Source organism: Mercenaria mercenaria, chromosome 2, assembly GCF_021730395.1.
Source record: "Mercenaria mercenaria strain notata chromosome 2, MADL_Memer_1, whole genome shotgun sequence".
In the NCBI taxonomy this organism is placed as follows: domain Eukaryota; kingdom Metazoa; phylum Mollusca; class Bivalvia; order Venerida; family Veneridae; genus Mercenaria; species Mercenaria mercenaria.
In genome coordinates this window covers 115,102,531-115,121,468 of record NC_069362.1, presented here as the reverse complement: position 1 = coordinate 115,121,468, position 18,938 = coordinate 115,102,531, and the positions used below count along the sequence as shown (strand labels likewise).

The 18,938-nt window shown below is 34.6% G+C and overlaps 1 protein-coding gene across 2 annotated transcripts in view; it reads left to right on the top strand.

Annotated features, from left to right (window-relative positions):
• Positions 1 to 18,938, top strand: part of LOC123564990 (protein canopy 4-like) — a 32,846-nt gene that overhangs the window by 4,982 nt on the left and 8,926 nt on the right. Inside the window, exons 2-6 of one of the 2 annotated variants that reach the window (XM_045358964.2) lie at positions 5,815 to 5,938; positions 7,263 to 7,403; positions 11,763 to 11,847; positions 15,035 to 15,152; positions 18,259 to 18,366. In XM_045358964.2, the coding sequence (XP_045214899.2) occupies positions 5,815 to 5,938; positions 7,263 to 7,403; positions 11,763 to 11,847; positions 15,035 to 15,152; positions 18,259 to 18,366 (576 nt within the window). Of the gene's footprint in view, positions 1 to 5,814; positions 5,939 to 7,262; positions 7,404 to 11,762; positions 11,848 to 13,560; positions 13,646 to 15,034; positions 15,153 to 18,258; positions 18,367 to 18,938 lie in introns of both variants that reach the window. The other variant, XM_045358962.2, reaches the window with a different exon arrangement.

Sequence of the window (18,938 nt, the reverse complement as noted above, 5' to 3'; positions counted from 1 at the left end):
AGTGAAAAAACATACCTGAAGCGGGCCTATTTTTAGCACTTTTGCGTGCACGTTATCCGATTTAGTCACGTGGTTTCCCCACCGTGTGGATATAATTTAAAAAAAATGCACATTAATTTCTACCATATTTTTTTTTCAGTGGACATTTTCTTATTACTGTACATAATCAGCTTACTTATACACCAGAAAGAAACCATAAAATTATGCTTTTACTAATAGTGAGACTGATTGGGATTAACTCCCTGAGGCCAATATCATAATATACATGCTGCGGCGAGATAAGAATTACCACCTGACGTTGAAGAACATAATCTGATTTTCTCATAATCAGACTCGCAGGCACTCAATTGAAATCATGCATGGAAATATCATTAACATGGGTATAAATTAAACTATACTTATAAAATCTTGTTTGAACAAATATTTAGATTTATCCACTTCTGTCCGTAAGTTATATCCAAATAGAATTATAATTTCACTTCGAAACATTCATCATTTTTACACACCTATTGCGTTTAGTAAATATTTGAACATTTTCGATTTTATTACTTTTTCAAAATGTAAACACATTAGATTCCAATAAATAGAAATACATTATTAACACAGAGTATTTACATCAGCATTACTCAAAATTAACACCCATTTTTGAGTGAATATCGATGCATTGGTTTATTTTGATGTATAATCTATTTCTAAACATGTACACAAACGTTGTGTGACACGCACTGAGACATTTAAGTTGTAATATTTGCACCTATGTTTGAAGAATTATTAAATTTACAAAAAGCGTTTATTTACACACATTTTTATGTATGAAACATTTTTTGCTGTGTTATTTTTATCCATTTGAATTTAATGCGATGTAAGTGTACGGATATTTCAGCTTTCTAAAAGTTAACATTTTCTGACCATTCATTTCTCTGACAATGAAATTTCATCGTTGGAATCATCATCTGACGGACTGATACGTGAAAATCAGCATGATAATGAATATTTTCTTCAATTTAAGAAAATTCTCGGGCAGCCGACATTATTTTAATCTTTAGAAATACAGTATGAACGAAACACAGCAGAGTTCTTTTTTATTTCCTTTTAATACCGAAAATTTACAAACATTTATTTTAACAAGGAAACTAATTTTTAGCATAATTAATAATTATAACATCTAAGAAATAATAGCCGGTATGCAAAATAATTTTGCTTTTATCAGGATTATCAAAAATTAACAAGTATGTGACGCAATCAGTATGATCTCGGTGCCGTGACTATACTCGTCAATCGCCGTCCCGGGGAGTCCTGATAACGCGCGTATAGTTGGATATCGAGGCCACAGGGGTAGAAAATATAGCGCCTTTAGTCGCATTTCGGCCCCAAGGAGTTAATTACTTTGAATTAGGCTGATGAATATTAAACTCAATTCTAGATTAAATATTTTAATAACATGTTTTTGCTGATCTCCATAACCTATATGTTAAAGTTGATTTCCTAGACACATATAAAAATAATATAAATAAACTTTCATTATATCATGCATACATCTTGCATATAAATAAATAGCAGCAATATGCTTCACTTCCATTCTGTCTTCTTACTTGTAAACAGGCATCCCTTACGGAAATATTATAGTTTGCCGCGAACACTTGCTGCGATCATGCCGCAAATATCCGGCGAACATGCTGCGAACACTTTTGATACAATTGGTATAATTGTTCGCGGGATGTTCGTTTGGTGTTCACTTTTCACATGCAAATTAGTTTTGCCGTGAACAAGTAGCCGCGAACTTCCCGTGAACAAGTAGCTGTGAACTTCCCGCGAATTAGTTGCTGCGAACATGCCGCAAACTAGCTGAAAACCATCTCTACAGAAATTGTGTACAAAAAAGCATGGACAGAAAAAGTGCAAAAACAAATTAATTAATAGGAATCAGGGATATAAATTTATTGAATAAACATGAACACCGAGGTTGTAACAAAGTCAAATTGTCAATGTCTCAACTTTTTCATATAATATTTGGACCATTAATGATAAAATATGTTTGAATTTTAACTGTTACTTGTCAGTTCAATAACAGTGTCTGAGTGCATGTATTCATTTCATCCAAATGTTTTTTCTTCACACTGCTTATAGGTTATATGTATCACTACAAATCTGTCATAGTTTTACATGTTAATTATCAGACTTATGAAGCTTAGAAATTGTCAAAATAAGGTAGTTTTATATTTCTTTTTAGATAATCTGATACAGCTCTACAAAAGGTTAAGCATATATCTATTTCATTTTCAAAATTCCTTTCAAAATCCTTTATTGAGATATATGAGTATAGATATTAAACATAAATTTTCTGACTTACCACAAAAAAGTATATATTCCTATAAGCCTCTAAGAATCACTTATGAAAACTGTCTGTAATGCACAAAGATTTCCTTCTAAACATGTCCAGAATATCTGGTTGTAATTAACTTATCAGACTCATACTGTGACCTTACAGATAATGTTACACATTAATTGATCTACAATTACCTGCTCCTATAAAAGCTCTTCAGTAACAGTTTACCGAAGGATTATAATCTTCTAAGTTCCTCTCGCGCACATGCTGCGATCATTGCTCTTCCTGCGAATATCCCGCGAACTAGTATGAAACCAATCGCGGCATGATCGCGGCAGCGAATATCCCGCGAATACTTCCTGCGAATAGGTATGTTCGCAGCATGTTCGCGGCATGTTCGCAGCTTTTTGTCCATTTCGTAAGGGATATGTCTGTTTAAATTGCATTGGTCTTTCTTTACTGGCTTAAGATAAAGACGAAACCTTTCATTTTTATGCCCCCACTTTGGGGGGGAGCATATAGATTTGCCCTTGTCCGTCTGTCCGTCCTTCCGAGAATGTTGTGTCGCGCCTAGCTCCAAAAGTATTTGACGTAGAGTCACTAAACTTTACAGGAATGTTGGTCAGCATGTGTAGTTGTGTGCCTGGGGTTTCGCGTCCAGATTCATTCAGGCGTGAAGGAGTTATGGCCCCTGACTTTGTAAAAATTGGTCATTTTAGTGTTGTGTCGTGCCTAGCGCCAGAAGTATTTGACGTAGTCACAAAACTTTGCAGGAATGTTGGTCAGCATGTGTAGTTGTGCACCTGGGCTTTCACGTCCAGATTCATTCAGTCATGTAGGAGTTATGGCCCCTGACTTTGTAAAAATTGGTCATTTTAGTGTTGTGTCGCGCCTAGCTTCAAAAGTATTTGACATAGAGTCACAAAACTTCACAGGAATGTTGGGCAGCATGTGTAGTTGTGCACCAGGGGTTTTGCGTCCTGATTCATTCAGTCATGTAAGAGTTATGGCCCCTGACTTAGTAAAAAATTGGTCATGTTAATGTTGTGTTGCGGGTAGCTCCAAAAGTATTTGACCTAGAGTCACCAAAGTTTACAGGAATGTTGGTCAGCATGTGCAGTTTTGCACCTGGGGTTTTGTGTCCGGATTCATTCAGTCGTGTAGGAGTTATGGCCCTTGACTTAGTTAAAAATTGGTCATTTTAATGTTGTGTCGCGCGTAGCTCCCAAAGTATTTGACTTAGAGTCACCAAAGTTTACAGGAATGTTGGTTAGCATGTGCAGTTGTGCACCTTGAGTTTCGCATCCAGATTCATTCAGTATTGTAGGAGTTATGGGCCCCTGACCTAGGAAACAATTGTCATTTTAATGTTTTGTCGCACGTAGCTCTGAAAATATTTTACCTACAGTCATTACGAAGAATGGCAACATATTGTTTTCCCAAAGTTGATCTGTGTCCTTTGTCATGTAGTGGGGGCATCTGTGTCCCATGGACACATTTCTAGTTTGCCAACTAAAACATTACACCTAGTTTGTTTTGATTACTGCGAAATGTCTGATATCATCTAGAATTTATTCAAATATATATTAAATTTAAACCAAATGGAGAATCAGTAAGTAATATGAGGCAGCTGCACTACAGGTTGCACTGTAACAACAGTTATTGAGCTTAAACTGCCTAGTATCTGTTGTGAGAAACCTAAGTTCTAGTTAGCATTTTTACGTTGCTATATTTTGATGAGCTAATATTTGGTAAATATTTTTAGCCATTTTTAGCTCGACTATTCAAAGAATAGGGGAGCTATCCTACTCGCCCTGGTGAGAGCGTCACACAAATGTTAAAGTTTGCGTACCACCCCAAATATTTTCAAAGTCCATTGAGATATTGCTTTCATATTTTGCGTACTTGTTTACCATCATGACCCCAGTCTGTTAAAAGGAGGAGGCAACTCTATCAAGCATTTTGACTGAATTATGGCCCCTTTTCGACTTAGAATAAATGTTAAAGTTTGCGTACCACCCCAAATATTTTCAAAGTCCATTGAAATATTGCTTTCATATTTTGCATACTTGTTTACCATCATGACCCCAGTCTATAAAAAGGAGGAGGCAACTCTGTTAAGCATTTTGACTGAATTATGGTCTCTTTTTGACTTAGAATATGCTTATTGTAATGTTAAAGTTTTATTCATTGCTTATATTATACAATCAAGCACTGAGAATAGTCGAGCGCACTGTCCACTGACAGCTCTTGTTAACAGGACCTGTTGTTATGTCCGATCACAGTAATTTTAAATATTTGTTAGGGCATCAGAATTTGTCAATAATGAAAAATTTAATTGACAAGCATGTCATGGACACTGTGATTAATCTGCACTTCCCTAACATTAAGTGCTGCAATACTTTAGAACCCCTTTTTACAAAATTTGATGCATCATAGAAAAAGGTTTTGCTGAAAATTGAAATTCTAAAGGGCATAGGTTTTGCTCCCAAACTTTTGTATGAGAACTTGAATAAAAGCATCAGTGTGATGCCATGCAATGCATTATATGTTTATAGACTGTCATAATCAGTCATTTGTTAAATTGCATTGAAATGTAATAGTTCTATGAAACTGAAAAGTGATTTGTTCAGAGAACGTAATAGAACTTTGTTATTACGGCCCCTGATTGACCACTGAAAGAGCCAAAATTTGGTAATTTTTACCTTGTGAACACAATAGAAATGACATTTTATATTTGATTTACATCACATTTACACACAACTTAAGTCACAATAAGATCTCGATTCCATCTGAAAACTGGCTAGATTCCATCATGGGTTCTAGAGTTACTGCCCCTGAAAGCGGCAAAATTTTCTAGTTTGGACTTTTCAGCCATATAGAGGTTTCATTTATTCTTTGATTTGATACAAACGTGCACAGAATGATTATCTTGATGATCTCTAGGCCTGAATCAAACTGGGTCAACAGTCAAATCAAAGGAAAAGCTTGTCAACAACTTAGAGGCCTCATTTATGATCCTATCTTAATGAAACTTGGTCAGAATGTTTATCATGATGATTTTTAGGCTAAATTCGAAACTGATTTATATGGGGTCAAAACTAGGTCACCCGGTCAAATCAAAGGAAAAGCTTGTTAACACTCTTGAGGCCTAGTTTGAAACTGGATCATATGGGGTCAAAAACTAGGTCACCTGGTCAAATCAAAGGAAAAGCTTGTTAACTCTTGTTCATTTGATGTGCATGAAACTTGGTCAGAATGTTTGTGTGCATGAAATATCATATGATTTTTTATCTTGGTCATGTAGGGTCAAAAACTAGGTCACCAGTCAATTCAAAGAATAAGCTTGTTTACACTCAAGTAAGAGGAAATTCCTACAACATCTTACTTTTGCTTATTACTGAAAACCTACAAAATTATTCCAGGTAAAAAGATGAATGTCATACAAAGATTGTCTCTTAATTATAAATTAGCTCTTTTTGTTTTAGTTTGCAAATATTTGGCCACAGAACTTAAAGACAGACTAGAAGAGACAGGAAAGACTAAAGAAGTTCTGCAAATTGGCCATGGACTTGATCCTGACAAGAAAAAGAAAATTAAATACAACACAGCGTAAGAAGTTTATTTCTATGGATAAATGATTTTGAATATTCAAGTTGTCCATTCAGAATTTTTGGATAGCTTATTGATGAATTGATAGTTCTGCACATTTAGAAAGCCAGAAGTTATGGCATAATGTTATTTATCCAGTACCATAGCACATCAAATAAATCATTCAAACCACAAAATAAATGGTAATCTTTGTACTAATTAGTAAAACTGACAACGTCCCAGTCATTCTAGGGATTAGTTTATACTAATTTGTTTTAGCTCGATTTTGATGAATTTTAGCATAAAGATTATTTGAACCACTCTCAAGTCTGCTTCCTGGAAAAACCAGTACTGGTGTCTTACGACAAGTCATGGTCATGACCCCAATGGGGCTCGAACCCGTGAACCTCAGGTTGAGCGGCCCACACCTTAACCACTAGGCCAGCTAGAGATTAAATATATGAACAAGAATACTAACCTGAAAAATCTAAATGAGGTCTTAAAATCAGTTTGAAATTTGCTGATCTCTGTAATCATGGGCAGATATCTCAAAAATTAATATACGAACCTATATATTTTATTTAACCGAATGGAAAACAGTATGTAAATTTAAAGTTGCGAGAATTTTCGTTAAAATTTACATTGTAGATACTTTTCTATATGCAAAAATGTCACCCAAAATGTGATTTTCCCATAGATTCCTGTAAAAAAAACTTGATGGTGATCAATATTTTTCAAATCAGTTCTAGCAAAAAATCAAGCACTAACTACCAAGTTTACTTTGTATATCTTGATGATTTGAAAAATAAATTTAGGGTTTAATCAGATCCTAGTTATCCTACATAGTAGAAAAAATGGAGCTGAAGGTGCAAAACTGATATTGTTATTCATCTATTTGGTCATGTAGTTTGATTAATTTATTATTTTAGTTCTTGTGGTTTAGGTTTAATAAGGATTTGTTGTGATGGGAGCAAGACATTAAAAGATGTGCACAATTTGGGTATACTGTAAATTCATTTTATTTTGTGTGCATGAAATTTTGCGGTTTTTGCAAAATCAGCAGTTTCTTGGGGTCATGAATTTGAACATAAAATAAATGGAAAGTTACTTGTTTGTTGGGAATCAATTTAGTGGATTGATTTTGTGGATTGACTGAACTATTTAATCCATGAAAATAGTCCCCTGTGAATCTTAACTGATTTCACAGTATGTAATTATAAATAGCACTATTCTACGAATGTTTTCAAATCTGGTTTGCAAATAAGTCCAGCTGACATGAAGTATAGCATTAATTTTGAAAAACAAACATTAGAAATGGTAGGTTAAAACTTGTGTTATATTTCAGAGAACTAAGACTTATAGAAGCATTGCAAGACCCTCACATATGTGATAAAATTCTCCAGTACAATATACACAAGGAGAGAGAAGGCAGCTTGCGATTTGCCAAGGGTCAGAGTGAAACATTCCAAACATTACATAACCTTGTGTAAGTACACATATTTTAAACATTACATAACATAACCATGTGTTAGTTCTCAAACTTTAAATATTACATAACCTTGTGTAAGTATTCAAATTTTAAACATTACATAACCTTGTGCAAAGAAGTATAAAATACACAGAATGGCAACTGGCTGTAATCTCGCGTGAGCTCGTGTCAGAGCGTGATTCGGCGTTATCTTACTAAAAACAAACATCGGCGAGCATGGAGTTACAATTTGTACCTTTAAAACTACATTTAAAATACATGTTAGCTTCTAAAACAAAATTAGTTTAATGAGAAATGGTCTTAAGACACGAAGTACAGGGGTTTTTTTTGCCATCGAAAGAAGCGTGGTCATACGGTGATAATTATTTTACCGATGAATAATTGCTTTCGCATACAAAATGGCGCGTGGAGAAAGCGCCACTTCCGGTAACGAGATCTCGTTTTTTTGTCACGGGAGGTTGGCGAGATTTGCTCTATATGCCTTTCAAGTTGCCAATCTATTTATTTTTATAGCTCTTTGCCTTGTGTAAGTACACATATTTTAAACATTACTTAACATAACCATGTGTTAGTTCTCAAACTTTAAATATTACATAACCTTGTGTAAGTATTCAAATTTTAAACATTACATAACCTTTTGTTAGTACTCAAATTTTAAACACATATAGTAAAACTAAGTTCCCTTTTCAGTTTAATGGGTGTTTCAGCTAGTTCCTTCTTGAAGTCTTTGAACAGTATTTTTTCAAGTGTGTTTTTAATTGGTCTTATTTCATTTGAACATCTTTTGTTGCCATGAAAAAAACTCAACAAACTAATCCTGTTCTGTAATTGAAATTGGAGCATCATTCAACTTTGTCAGTCAAATCGTGACAATATTTCAAATCAATGTTTCTTTCGGTATTTTGTTTGGTTGATGTTTTATCATGTTGGTGAAATGTGAGGTGGATGTTTTGTCTGTTGAGTTTTTTTTTTTTTCATAAACTCAAAATGAAAAGCCAAGTGTGCTATATGTAAATTTCACTGTAATGTGTGCAAGGTGCTCCCTGAATGAATTTCTTTTATTTTACCAGAAATCAAAGACAATTGATTTTATTCCATGTTTTGTAATGAAAACAGTGGTCATAAACCATATTGATTAAAATTACTTATTGATAGTTATAGCTTATTAGCTTTGTATCGAGAAATATGCACAAGTTCTGCCACAGAAATATTGCATGACTATAGAAGCACAGCATTATTCCACTAAAGAACGAGTGCATATTAGTAGATGTGAATCTATTACATAACTATCTACATATATTCATATGATATAAATATGAATTTGTTCAATAGCCTGAATAAAACTGACATATACTGATGTTAATAAAAATAATTTTTGAACAAGCAGACATTGAAATGATGTCACCTGTGCACCTGATGTCAGTATGGTAAAATATAGACACTTACAGGTTCCATTGACCATTCGGTTTTTGGATGATAACTCAAGAATGCTTGGTCCTAGGACCATGAAAGTTGATAGGGAGATTGGTAATGACCAGCAGATAACCCCTATTGGTCTTGAGATCAGTAGGTCAAAGATCAAGGTCATAGTGATGTTTTCCGGATGATTGCTTGAGAAAGCTTGGGCCTAGGATCACGAAACTTAATACTAGGGAGGTTGATCATGACCAGCAGATGACCCCTATTGATTTTGATTTCACCCTTTGCTTGAACTGTTGAACATGGGTCCCGGCAAAATTTTGATTATAATGTATATTGTTCAGTAGCTCGAACTACAGATAACTTGAACTAATTTTGCTGGTCTTGTCGAGTTCAAGAATGAAGTTGGACTGTATCTAACCATATTTACACACACAGCGGTAAATAGAAGGGCAGATATTCAGTTATTGACCTCAAGGAAACTTTTGACTAATAAGGAAATGAGCAGATACTTTTTATCAGTTTATCATATTGTTTATAGTAATAAAGGTGTTGATGTGCAAATGGACATTCCTTACGAGCTCTGGAACACTACGCCTGCTGAAGTCACACAAATGCATAAAGCAGTAATTTTCATTTCAAAGGTTTTGTGTAGCAGTAGCTGTCACTCAATTTTCTATGAGAATTTTGCAGAAACTGACTGTAAAAAGTTTATTGTTAAGCAAAATAGATTATATAAGAAAAGAAGCGCTGTTTTGATATATATTTGAAAAATCTTGTGGTAAGATGATTTAGATGTATATTTTAAATTGAGTGGATCCTACTGTAGTTGGCGTCTTACTGTTGTAATTGCTGTATTCATAATTATTCAAATTATCAGTGTCTTTTATTTCCACTTAGCTCAATAGGGAGAGCACAGATCTATGTATCGCAGGTTGTGAGTTTGATCCCCAGGTGGGGCGTATATTCTCTGTGACAATTTGATAAAAGACATTGTGTTTGAAAGCACAGATCTATGTATCGCAGGTTGTGAGTTTAATCCCCCGTTGGGGCATATATTCTCTGCGACAATTTGATAAAAGACATTGTGTTTGAAATCATTCATCCTCCACCTCTTTGTCATAGGGAAGTTGGCATTACTTGCGGAGAACAGGTTTGTACTGGTACGGAAATCCAGGAACACTGGTTAGGTTAACTGCCTACTGTTACTTAACTGAAATACTATTGAAAAATAGCGTTAAACCAAAAACAAACTAACAAACAGACTTTTTTTATTTCCTTGCTCTACTGAGTGTCTATTAAAATGTATCATATTGTTTGGTGTTTGTTCGCTGTGAGATGTTGTTTTCTTCTCCAGCTGTTTACAGAATTTATTTTATAGTAGTCACAACTTGACCGCGATGGTTGACCTTAGGCTGATTATTCATATCGATTATTTCATTATAGAAATCAAGGGTGCTTAGGGTAGCCGTATATATTTATATGGAATTGGTTTGTATATAATGCAGTTTCAAAGTATATAAACTTACATTTGATCAGTTAAAACTTTCCAATACAGTAATTTATATTTACACAAATTTTTATTTCCTTTTTCTCGTGCAGCTCGTGTGTTACGTACACTCCTTTTCAATAATAGGCTGTGCCTCATTATGTATTATAATACAAAGGTCAACCATCGGGGTCAAGTTGCGTCCACTATATATATCTTTTTTCTGTATCAGCAGAATATTCAATGACATATGTATTAAACAGCTGAAGTGTGATTGGTAAAAGTCTTACTTCTTATCCATTGTGATCAAAATATTTTTGCTACTAAGCTATACATTGTATTAAAAGAGACATGCTTATTGGAGACAAATTTGCATCTAAAACAGCATTAGGGCCTTTCTATAAAAAGATTTCTGTTACAAGTATTGAAATAGTATTTAGTCAATTACCGTGTAATGTTACATGTCATTTTATAGAAATGAGCATCGTTTTATTTTTTTAAGTTTAGCAGATTTGTGATACCAGTATACTATACAATTATCGACTTTTTCATAGGTTGATATCAGGATTTATCAACCCGAAAAGAGTTATATTCACCGAGTTGCAGGCGAGGTGAATATAACTTTTTGAGGGTTGATAAATCCTGATATCAACCTATGAAAAAGTCAATAAATGTTTTATTACATGAATAAATGTATAGTCAGTGTTGTTATTACAATTGTATCTTTAATAAAGAAATAAGGAATAAATTTAGACCAAATCAGGGTGATATTGGTTTTCCAAGCACCTACTTCGATCTATTTTTTTATTTTCGTACTATTTATAACCCAAGATAAGTTGATATGGTATGTACTCATTACTTTTCGAACCGTTTTTAGCCAATCAGAGAAACAATAGAATATAGTCATGTAATAGTATACAGTTATTGCCTTTTGGTGAGGTCAGTATGTGGATTTATCGACCTGATAAAAGCGATATCGACTGAGGGAAACTTTAGAATGGCAAATATTCAAATTGTCATTATTTTATTTAAGTAAATTTACACCTGACCAATGAAACTTTAGTGAGCTTTTTCAACCTCCAGTCTCCTGGTGGCAAGTGATTCTACACTGTACGCTATTCAGTCAGTAAATTTCCAGTGAACTCCCCTTGAAATAATGGATAGTACTGCCCAAAATGAATGATGGACCAGTCCGTTTTAGAAACTAAGCTGAGGCTTAAGGTTAAATCTCCAGTGTAGTTTTCATCACAATCTGTTCTAATATAACAATGACAGCACAAAAAATAGCTTAGCATGTTGATAAATCCTGGCAAAATGATGTGGAAAAATACGATAAAAAAAAAATACTTTGAAAGATAGTGCTTTTTGGTGTGATATGGCACACATATTTATTGTGTTGAATATGTTGTATCTCTGGATTTGATATTGTATTGCATGACTGTTTGTAGCAACAAGGGGGTTAAAGTTGTGATGGATGTACCATATGAACTCTGGAATGAAACGTCTGCTGAGGTGGCAGAGTTACATAGACAAGTAAATACAAAACTTTATCCCCTCACCTCACATGTAGGAATTGGTTTTCTTCTGTAGACTGGCTGTTAGTTGCTAATGCATATTAGATAAAAGATGTTGGTGCGATTGATTGTTATAAATTCTTGAGAAAAAAATGCAAATAAATTTGAATTAGGCTGTTTTTGGAAATTGTCTCTTTGAAGGAACCAGAAACAGAATACATTAAAATGTTTATTACCGGGTACATGTAGAAAATACTATTTTTAGCTCATCTGATTTTTTTTTAAAAAAATGAGTTATTGTCATCACTTGATCGGCGTCGGCATTGCCTGGTTAAGTTTTATGTTTAGGTCAGCTTTTTTCCTAAACTATTTAAGCTATTGCTTTGAAACTTGCAACACTTGTTCACCATCAAATGTTGGCTCTGTACAGCAGGAAGCATACCGGTAACTCCATCTTGCTTTTTGCAAGAATTATGGCCCCTTTTGGACTTAGATGATCAGATTTCTTGGTTAAGTTTTGTGTTTTAAGGTCAGCTTTTCTCCTAAATTATCAAAGTTATTGCTTTAAAAATTGCAACACTTGTTCACCATCAAAAGCTGACACTGTACAGCAAGAAACATTACTCCATCCTGCTTTTTGCAAGAATTATGGCCCTTTTTGGATTTAGAAAATATCAGATTTCTTGCTTAAGTCTTATGTTTAGGTCAGCTTTTCTCCTGTACAGTCAAAGCTATTGCTTTAAAACTTGGAGCAGTTATTTGCCATTAAAAAGCTGACACTGCACAGCAAGTACCTTAACTCTGCATTGCTTTTTGCAAGAATTATGGCCTCTTCTGGTCTTAGAAAATCATGGCAAGGTCAATATTTCTATTATACAGAGACAAAAAAATCAGACAAGCGTCTGCACCCGCAAGGCAGTGCTCTGGTTAGTTAATATGATCTTGAAATTCTGTAAGCTCAGTATTGATAATTAAAATGAGTGAAAACAACCATAACATATTAATTGGACAGGAGTTTACTACTAATCTGAAGATGTCAAGGTCACTCAATGGGGGAAATGAATTTTCCACTTGACAGACTGTGTAAAGATGATATGTCAGCAGTTATATATCCTCCAGTTCTGATTCAGTCAAGGAAGTTATAAGTTATTTGCACTTATTAGATGAGCTGTTTAATTTAATTGAATTTTATCTTAAAAATAAAATGAAAATGAGGGTATAAAACAAACGTGTTTAAAAACAGCCAGTCTGCAACCATTTACTTAGCATAATTATTAAACTGCATTTTTCTTCCAATTCACTGTCACAGCAGAAATTAAGAAAAACTGGTTTATAGTTAAGTTAGAATATAGACAAAGCCCTTCCCTCATCTGTCAAAGTTGACTGGGCCTTTATTTTTTTCTCAGATTACTTTTCATTCGTTCTGTTTGAAAAAGGATAGCTATTGCTCACTATTCAATATTTGTTGTAAAGTTTTTATTTAGCAAATCAGGGTTGGGGGATTGGAATTGGAAATTGGAAGTGGGGTTTATTTGGTCTATTTTTTAAGGTTCAGTTTTGTCTTCCATTCATCTTTTAAGTTACTAGATGTTTCACAATGAAACCATGTTACAGTTCCTTAACTTATTCCAAGTATTTCTGATTTCTGCTATTACAGTACTGTTCTCCGCTTGATTCTTGTTCCATGTGTTGTTGTACATGTTCGTATGTGTTTTGTAATTCTATATTTAAGGAATAAAGGGGTGAAGGTAGAGTTAGGTATTCCCTATGAATTATGGGACACGCCGTCTGCTGAAGTCACGCAGCTGCAGAGAGAAGTAAGACTTTTAAGGTGACTTTATAGATTAGTAGAATTTTCTATGTCAAAGTAACATGTGGGTATGTATTTCTTGAACAACTCGTTGGCTGAACGGAAAGCTGTCGTAACTCACTGAATTTAACCTTTGACCTGCTGGTGGCAAGTGATTTTGCCTCTGCGATCATTGCAGGCCATGATCAGTCGGCATGGTCTGCAATGTTCACTATTCAGTTAGTAAATTTTCAGTGAACACACATTGAATAAGTGGTACTGCCCATATTTGAATGATGGACCAGTCCATTTAAGAAATTTAGCAGGGTAAAGTTTAAGCAGGTTTCAGTTCAGCTCTCAAATTATAATACCTTTATTTAATTGCATTTAAAACTGGGAAGTTTCAGCAATTTTGTAAACATCAAAGAGAATATTCAATTCAAGAGTTAGAAAACCCTAAATTTCTTACGTTGTCTAGCCAGGGTTACCTGCCCCTGACACTATGCAATGGTAATAAGCTGTGGAAAGGAAACTTGGAACATTAGCATACAGAACCTTGAATTTACCCAAACTCATCCAAATCAAAGCTTAGTTTTAAGCTTGTTATGACATGAGCACTTCATTTTGCAAAAGTTGATGATTATAGACCAGAAACTTGTGAAGCTGTTCCATTGGTGTTGGTTTACATAGGGTATTTGCTTCCCTGCCCCTCCTCCATTGCAAGTGCTTTACTGGAAGAATGGAGCCTTAGTAACCTCTGTATAGATTGTTACATTGTACATTTCCTTTTGAGACTAATGCTGGTAAAATACTCATTAATTGTTAATTGTTAATATTTTTCTAAGCATCTGCAGTCAGAGATGAAATTTAATTTGTTTAGTTTGAACCTGACTAGGTTAAGAGATTTTTAAAAATTGTTTGATTGGCTGCCTTTTAGGTTGAATATTATACAATCCAATTTTGAAAATAATGCAGTTTATTTTATAACCCTTGTAAGCAAAGTTTGAAGGGGTATGTAGGAGTAATCTTGGTTCAGTCTCATGGGATCTGTCTGCTGTGCATTGTAAACAGGGTAGAGTTCAGGATCAGTCCAAGCATTGCACCTTGGACTTAGAAAAATGTGTACACTGGCATTATTGGTACATAGGAGTTTATGGTGTGAACAACTTCAAACTTTTATAAGGCATTCAGACTTGTGCACCCTTGAACATAGGCAAAGTGGCATATTTCCTCTGACAATGTGGTATTATGGGGATATTGATCAGTTTTAATGAAAAATATTAATTCTGGGGCTGCAAATCCAGGACGGAAAATTAGCTTTTATTATCTATTATTAAGAGTTTATAAGATTTGTTTAAATACTTTGAAAGTTTTGTTTCTTCAGTTATATGTAAGAGTGTGTGAACATTTATTTCAGTGTTTTACTGTGGTTGAAAGATATGAGGAGACAATAGAAGACTGGTATTTTGAACATCAAGATCAAGATATTATAGATTATCTTTGTAGAAAACATGTCCTCAAAAATGAAGACCAATGTAAGTGGAGATTTTTCTACATGGTCCATTGGGCCTGAAAAAAAAATTGTTTGTTTCAGATATCACAACCTACCCTAATTTTTTGGCCCGGCCATAAATGTTTTTATGACACTTGGAGAAATTTGTTTTCGACTTTTTAACAAAAAATTGCAAAACTGCACTTTTTGTGCTTTAAACATGACCAGTGATGTTAGAAATCAACTTACTGATGCTCTAAAGACATAACCCCCTTATTTGTATTCATTTTTTGACACAAAAATAATTTCCGAAAAGTCCCACTTAATAAAAAAAAAATTTAAAAAGAAAAAAAACATTACCAACCTACCTACCCTAATTGTTTTTAGCATGTTACGAGAAACAATTTGAAACTTTTTTTGTTAGATCTTGTTATCTACAAGTTATAGTCTGTAGCCATTTGTTTCATCACAAGGTTTTTTGAAGTGAACTTTTTAGACCAGTCTATGTATGCAGCCTTGTTTTCAAATTTGTATGATACAGTAGGCCTATGCAATAAAAATAATGTACTACTGGTTGTAGGTTCAGTTGGGAATATCTGGTTCGAGGGTAACTGTTTTTGGCAGTAACAAGGCTCTACAATCAATATTATTTGTACATTATGATGAAATTGAGCGTTTTACACCTTTCGTGTTTTTAGCCAGAATAATTAAAGAGTAAGGAGGGCTGTTGTACTGACCTTGGCATTGGTATTTTATGGCAGTCTTTTTCTTAGGTACTGCCCCTGGAAGCAACAAACCTTGCGTAAGGATTGGTCTTGGTAAGGGGTAGACATCGTTGAGTTAAGGGTCAGGTGCCCTAAAGGTGAAGTCCATTAGGGTAATATATTTTGAGTGTTAGTTAAAGTTTTATGACATGCTTCTTAATTTCACTGCATCTTCCGAAACTTGTATTGTTTTTAGCTCACATGTCACAAAGTGACAATGTGAGCTTTTGTGATCATGCAGCGTCCGTCGTCCGTGCGTGCGTGCGTCCGTGCGTGCGTCCGTGCGTGCGTAAACTTTTGCTTGTGACCACTCTAGAGGTCACATTTTTCATGGGATCTTTATGAAAGTTGGTCAGAATGTTTATCTTGATGATATCTAGGTCAAGTTCGAAACTGGGTCAACTGCGATCAAAAACTAGGTCAGTAGGTCAAATAATAAAAAAACCTTGTGACCTCTCTAGAGGCCATATTTTTCATGGGATCTGTATGAAAATTGGTCAGAATGTTCATCTTGATGATATCTAGGTCAAGTTCGAAACTGGGTCAACTGTGGTCAAAAACTAGGTCAGTAGGTCAAATAATAAAAAAACATTGTGACCTCTCTAGAGGCCATATTTTTCAATGGATCTTCATGAAAGTTATTCAGAATGTTCACCTTGATGATATCTAGGTCAAGTTCGAAACTGGGTCACGTGCCTTCAAAAACTAGGTCAGTAGGTCAAATAATAATAAAACCTTGTGACCTCTCTGGAGGCCATATTTTTCATGGGATCTGTATGAAAGTTGGTCAGAATGTTCATCTTGATGATATCTAGGTCAAGTTCGAAACTGGGTCAACTGCAGTCAAAAAGTAGGTCAGTAGGTCAAATAATAAAAAAACCTTGTGACCTCTCTAGAGGCCATATTTTTCATGGGATCTGTATGAAAATTGGTCTGAATGTTCATCTTGATGATATCTAGGTCAAGTTCGAAAGTGGGTCAACTGCGGTCAAAAACTAGGTCAGTAGGTCTAAAAATAGAAAAACCTTGTGACCTCTGTAGAGGCCATACTTGTGAATGGATCTTCATGAAAATTGGTCAGAATGTTCACCTTGATGATATCTAGGTCAAGTTCGAAACTGGGTCACATGCCATCAATAACTAGGTCAGTAGGTCAAATAACAAAAAAACCTTGTGACCTCTCTAGAGGCCATATTTTTCATGGGATCTGTATGAAAATTGGTCAGAATTTTTATCTTGATGATATCTAGGTCAGGTTCGAAACTGGTACAGCTGGGGTCAAAAACTAGGTCAGTAGGTCTAAAAATAGAAAAACCTTGTGACCTCTCTAGAGGCCATACTTTTCAAGGGATCTTCATGAAAGTAAGTCAGAATGTTCACCTTGATGATATCTAGGTCTTGTTCGAAACTTGGTCACGTGTTTTTAATAACTAGGTCAGTAGGTCAAATAACAAAAAAGCCTTGTGACCTCTCTAGAGGCCATATTTTTCACGGGAACTATATGAAAATTGGTCTGAATGTTCATCTTGATGATATCTAGGTCAGGTTTGAAACTGGATCAACTGCGGTCAAAAACTAGGTCAGTAGGTCTAAAAATAGAAAAACCTTGTGACCTCTCTAGAGGCCATACTTTTGAATGGATCTTCATGAAAATTGGTCAGAATGTTCACCTTGATGATATCTAGATCAATTTCGAAACTGGGTCACGTGCCTTCAATAACTAGGTCAGTAGGTCAAATAATAAAAAATCTTGTGACCTCTCTAGAGGCCATATTTTACAGTGGATCTTCATGAGAATTGGTTAGAATTTTTATCTTGATGATATCTAGGTCAGATTCAACACTGGGTCACATGAGCTCAAAAACTAGGTCACAATGTCAAATAATAGAAAAAAACGACATCATACTCGGTTTAAAACTGGGTCATGTGGGGACAGGTGAGCGATTCAGGACCATCATGGTCCTCTTGTTTTGAATTGTTCTCTTACACCACTCTTCTCCACCTCCAAAAGATTTACATTTCACACACTAACTTGCATTATATATATTTATCTGTAGTATCCATTTATATACCCCCAGTCATGACGTCCCCTTATGCATTCCTTGCTGTGACTTTATCTTAATATGTTCTCATATTATTTCTTAGTAACCCTTACACTTTTGCCAACTTCAGCTCACCCCCATTCTCTTCCCCAACACACATATTACACCCTGTCCCAAACAGAGTTTTTTTCTTTTTTCAGTTTCCATTTCACATGTATCTTAAATTTCATTTTGTATCTCAGAATCCCTTATACCCAAGCTATCCATTTTCAAACTCCTCATCCCCACCTGCCAAACATTTCTTAATGATGTTTTGTATCCTCTCTGTGTTGTCTACTTGCAGCATGTCTAGACGAGGTTTATGTACCTAAAGGTGATACAGAGGAAAAAGAGGAAGACACCGAAAAGAAACAATCTGCAAAAAAGAAATCAAAGAAAAAGAAAGATAAAAGTAACGAATTTGATAATATTTCAAAGAGAACTGACACATGACCCTACTTTATAAGCCTGTCTCTTAGAAAAAAGTAGGCTTCTGGCTATCTAGGTGACTACCTATCTGAAAGTAGTCGCAGCAGAGTAACTTATCACCAATATCATGTTTTTCAGTGAATTATCGTAACTATTAAAAATGAAAATAATATATTAATCTAAGAATGAAATATATCTAGTATTTTGGCAGTGCAGAAGATCTAATATATTTTTCACTGGTGAGAAACTGGTAAATAGTCAAAACATGAAATGAAAGTAAATTTGTTTGTTTTACATATAAGATCAAAACATTTTTCACTCATGAACACAATATGTTATATTTTCACAGGGTTAAAGTATAATAAACAAATTTTTTGCGAATACAAAAAATTTCAACTTGCAATTTATCAACTTTGGTCGCAATTTTGTTCAACAGTTTTAGGAAGAAACAAGGCTCTATCCTCCATAATACTACCAGTAAGCGTATGTAGTACAAAACACAGTTTTTCCATTAAATATTGTGTGCGCGCATACTGGTAGTTACCGTGCTGCATA